This window comes from Buceros rhinoceros, unplaced genomic scaffold, assembly GCF_000710305.1.
Source record: "Buceros rhinoceros silvestris isolate BGI_N320 unplaced genomic scaffold, ASM71030v1 scaffold18695, whole genome shotgun sequence".
Taxonomy (NCBI): Eukaryota; Metazoa; Chordata; class Aves; order Bucerotiformes; family Bucerotidae; genus Buceros; species Buceros rhinoceros.
In genome coordinates, this window is record NW_010411354.1 from 14,404 (window position 1) to 19,089 (window position 4,686).

General features: G+C 55.6%; 1 protein-coding gene across 1 annotated transcript in view; it reads right to left on the minus strand.

The window, feature by feature from the left end:
- Positions 1-4,686, minus strand: part of SHROOM3 (shroom family member 3) — a 17,936-nt gene that overhangs the window by 8,239 nt on the left and 5,011 nt on the right. The window contains exons 7-8 of the mRNA XM_010136000.1: positions 4,073-4,659; positions 2,064-2,140 (exon numbers count right to left, since the gene is read on the minus strand). Coding sequence (XP_010134302.1) covers positions 2,064-2,140; positions 4,073-4,659 — 664 coding nt within the window. The remainder of the gene's footprint in view (positions 1-2,063; positions 2,141-4,072; positions 4,660-4,686) is intronic.

A 4,686-nucleotide genomic window follows, 5' to 3' on the forward strand; every position in this document is an offset into this window, starting at 1 on the left:
GAAGCCAGCAGATTAAGTGCTTCCTTCCAGGTCTTTTAAAGATGTGCTCATGTGAGTCTGAGAAACAGCGTCTGGCCTTTGAAGTGCGGATCCCGCTCAGAATGCAGAGCCAAAGCCACTTGTCCGTACGGCTATTAGCTGCAAAATGGAATGGGTGGTGATAATAGTGCCAGCAGATGCACCAGGAGACGGCCGAAAACCAGGAGGCCACACCATTAAACAATGAAACACAATAAAGCTCTAGTGCTGATGTATTTTCTGCTCTGGAGGTGCATTGTTCAAACAATCCAACGCTGCCCATCTGAGGCGCTTGAGACTTGGGCCCCAAATTTGCTCTCGGATGTGCTGGGACAAATTCAGAATAACTCTGTCACGGCCACGGGTCGTTCCGGCTTTGCTCTGGTGTAACTGAGAATAGACTTTGGCAGCCTTTGCCCGGGGGTGGGGAAGCGTCCCAGACAGCCTGCTCTGGTATTGTCTGTGGTTCCTGGACAGTAGCAATGTGTTCGCTTTTCCAGCGCTCCCTGTTTGTCAGAAAGGCCAGATGGTAATTCTTAAACTGAAAGATCTCTCCTCCTGTGGAAGCAATTGTGGATTCTCAAAGCGGAGGTGCAACCGCGCTTCTGAGACAGCTATTGTGTGACACCTGGGGAGCCGTGTCAGAGCACGGAGCGCGTGTGACCGGGACCAAGCGAGTGCCAACCAGCGTCTCCAGACCTTCACCATCTGACACTCCTCCTCCTTGTGCAAGAGAGGTGGTGGGGACGGTGCTATCTCCTCTCCAGCCCATTAAACCGCGAATCCTTGGCTCGTGGTCCTGCTCTACCTGTCCCTTTCAGAAGCAGAGGATCCAGCCCTTGTTCTGACTGAGAGGTAAACGTAAACCTGCAGACCCAAGGGCTTTTTCCTGCCTCCTCCCATCTTTTCGTTCCCTCTTTTGGGAAATCCACTTCTGATCAAGGAGAGAAAGCAACTGCACGTGTCCCAGAAGAAAGGTGCTTGCAGAGCACACAGGATGCCTATGCAGCAGAAATGTCGTCAAACTGTTCATACCAATAATCTTGGTGCAGCAGAGCATGAAGCCGGCCAACCCACATTCCGTGCCCCAAGAAACTTGTTTTTGTTCTGGGTGTTCGATCCTGTTCCTTGGAAAGTAGGTCGGGAGGTGGTGGGGGAACCAAAGGAAAAGGAAGCCCCAAGCAGTTACTGAGAAGAACGGTGAAGTGCCACCTCGAGAAGAAAGGGGGAGGCGGGATGAACCCCCTAGCTGTATTGTTCTCTCAGAGGAAAAAAACTGGGAAAAGTTATTCCAAATCAAGGGAACCGGGTGTGTTTTAAACCCTTGTCAAAGGGGGTGCCTGAGGGCAGGTGAGTCCCTCTAAAACACCGCTCTTGTCATCTCGGGCAAAACCACTGACAAGCCAGCCCAGCGAGGAGCCGCCTTCTGTGTCTAGCTGCAGCCCCAGAGCCGCGTGGTGGAACCTCTGGAGACAGCGGCCTTAACTCCCACTGCGACAGCAGAGCGGGCTGACGTTTGCTGCGAGGGTGCAGAAACAGAGCTCCTTGGGGGGGAATTCTTTTAGTCCCTCTTGATGGCTTTTCCTGTAATATGAGGTGGCTGTTTGGGCCCTCAGAGCAAACAGCTATTTGTTATTTAAATGTAAATACAGCAAGACCGACTTCAGTGCCAGTTACCTTCAAAACAAGCCTCTGCTAAGTGGAGCATTACATAAGTCCCAATGAGTTTTTTGATTACACTTTTCTATTTTTAAAACCATTTCTCTCTCCTGTGGCTGAGCAAAACATCCTGCCCACACAAAGGCAGGATTCTGCGTGACGCGGGAAACCTCCTAGTGTTTCACTCTATGCAAACGGTCACTTGCTGTTGGGGAGGCAGCACCCTGGGCTGGAGAAAACCAGAGGGGCACAGCGCACCCACAACTCTGTCCGTGCAGGAGGTTTCCCTAGTTTGCTGGCACAGACAACACATGACAAGGGCCGCTGGCAGCAGGACGGCAAGAGCCATTGCTGCGGTGACAAAGGGGACGCTACCGTACACCCACCTGGCTCCTGCGCTGAGCACGTAGAAAGGATCTCTCACCACGGGGCCAAACTCGCTGCTGTCCCTTCTCAGCAGGTCCTGGAGGGCAAAGACAGCGTTAGCAGCTGGCGGAACACACACACACAGCACTGCCCAGTCCCCGGGAGGGAGGAGAGCACACAGCGAGGGCTGAACGGACGGGAGGGACGTGACTCTGCCCCGGAGCTCCCACCGTGGGGCAGCAGGACGTTACTGGACGTGACAGCAAATGCGAGGTACTGGTGAGGCTGGTACTTTCTCCAGTACCATCCTTCCGGCAGAGACCATTTCAGTGCCCCCTTCCCCAGACTCTCAGCATCCTGCTCCGTGTGGCCGCAGAGGAGGGCAAGCGCAGGCCTTGGTTTTGGAGCCCAGGAGCTATGTGGGCTGAGACAGACTGAAAAAGCGGCGAGGGCGGAAGGCTGAGAATGCGTTCTGAGGGCCCAGAGCGAGTAATTCCACGCGGCTATCAATTTCTTCCTATCTTTAAACAAATTCCAACAGTGACACTGCGACGCGATTTATGTGCAGCCTGAAAGGAACAGTAAGAGACTGTACAGGAGGCGCGGAACAACACGCAGCGAGGCAGAGGAGTCTGCTGCCAAACTGGGAGTAACTGGCTTTGTGCTGCAGACTGAATTAAGAGAGCGCTTAAACATATAGTTCCCTGGGTAAAAATGAACCAGGGCTGCTCATCGTCCAACCTGTGGCTGAAAAGTGCATTTTAGTGATTTTTCTAGATCTCATGACTGGCAAGTGTGACAAAATGGCACAGATGAGCGTGATGCCTGGCTGGTGTGGAAAAATACCGCTGATGGGGTGAGACAGCCGTGGCTATGGAAATGCGTCCCGGTCACTTGACACCCACAGGCTGCTTTTTTAATTCTCTCTATTTAAAAACGCAGCGTGGGATCAGAGCTCTGTCGAGGGAGGACGTTTAGAAGGAAGCACACGCCGGGTCTGGGAGGAGGGCTCCTTCCCCTGCACCCCGGTTCAGCCTGTTTCTGCGAGGCTGCCTAGAGCCCCCTTGACGTTACCTGTTCCAGTCCCACTGTGCTGTGCCTGGTTAATCTCTTCTGGGCCAGACTCAAGAGCAGGAGACGTTCTGGATCTCGGCTGCCCTGTAAGTGTGACTGTCCAAACGCTCACACTATTTGCAGTGAGGAGCTCTCCACACATTTTGGTTGCTTCCTCCCTATCCCCATGACGAACGGAGCCTGATGTGGAACTGGGGATGGGGCAGCAGCCCCACCACTGCCATAAATCCGTGTGGCTCATCCGGCTGCAGTTCCCTAAATAGGTCTGAGCAGACTCCAGCCAGCTGCGGAGCGGGCCTGGGCAGCTGTTCCTGAAGAAGTCAGCCTGTTTCTACTATTCACCATCAGCAGAGTCAGGCGAATTCCCCATCCGTGACATCAGTGCAATGTTCCCAGCCGCCGGGCAGGGGACATGGGGAGAGGGGCCCGGGTCTCTGCGAAGCGCTCTCCGCAATGTGTCCCTCCAGGGCTGGAGGTGAAACACAACGGGAACTTGGCGGTGCCTCCACTCAGCGTTTCCCAGCACTGTCAGGCACAGTGGGAACCACAGCAACTTCAAACAGCTTTTAATTTTCTCTCCTCTGCGTGAGGAAAGCGGGCTAAGGCAGAGCAGCAGCAACAGCGTACGGCCACCTCAGCGGTACGCCCCACCAGAAGGGTGCTGGGTGCTTCTCCGGGGATGCTGACGGGTGAGAACAAGCCACACGCATGCTACCGGCACATGCACTGAAATCCCTGAAATAGCCCCCAGAAGCAGCAACCCACCAGCCAGCGTTTAAACCAGCATCCTGGACACTCGAATGCAATAAACTCTCCATCTGGATGCACGCTGAACCTCCCTCTGACCGACGGAGTAACTGCTGTGACTGAACATTGGGCTGTCCTCTGCCATCCCCCTCCCTCCCTGGTTCACAGAGCCCCCCTTGCCCGCACGCGGGATCCCGCTGCCACATACCTGGTGTTTCTTATCAGCCGTGGGAGACGATCGGGAACGTACATGCACGGGGACCATCTGATTGTCGTACCTATCCAGCAAATCTTCCACAGACACCGACTTCCCAGCTTTCCGGGAGGCGGAGGGTGTTTCAAAGACCTGCTCCTGCGTCCTGTAGCGAGGCTGGCCCAGAGGATCCGTCTGGATGCCCTTGGTGAGCTCCGTTTTGGCTCTGTAATCCCGGCACCGCTCTGTTTTCGGTCGGCCGGTGACCGAGCTCTCCTGGTGCCCTGTCTTCTTCTCGTCTCCACTCGAATCGAAGTAGCCCACCAGCTCGGGAGGAAGGGTAGAAGACAGGCGCCCCGTCCTGGATATCCGCTCGAGGGACTCTCTCTGGCGGTAGAGGTTCTGGTCCTGCAGGGAGTTCATGCTGGAGGCAGAGGAAAGGCTCTGGCTGTCTTGGCCACCTGCCTGGAGGTAGGAGCTGTGGGAGCGCTCCCGCAGCAGCCCCATGTCTTGCGAGGACGGCCGCCTCCCCGTTTTGCGCTCGATGTAGTCGGCGAGGGCGTTCTGCTGGAGCTGCTTGAGCTCCGGCTTGGAGAGGCTGGGTGCCCAGGGGGCCCTGCCCGCCCCCC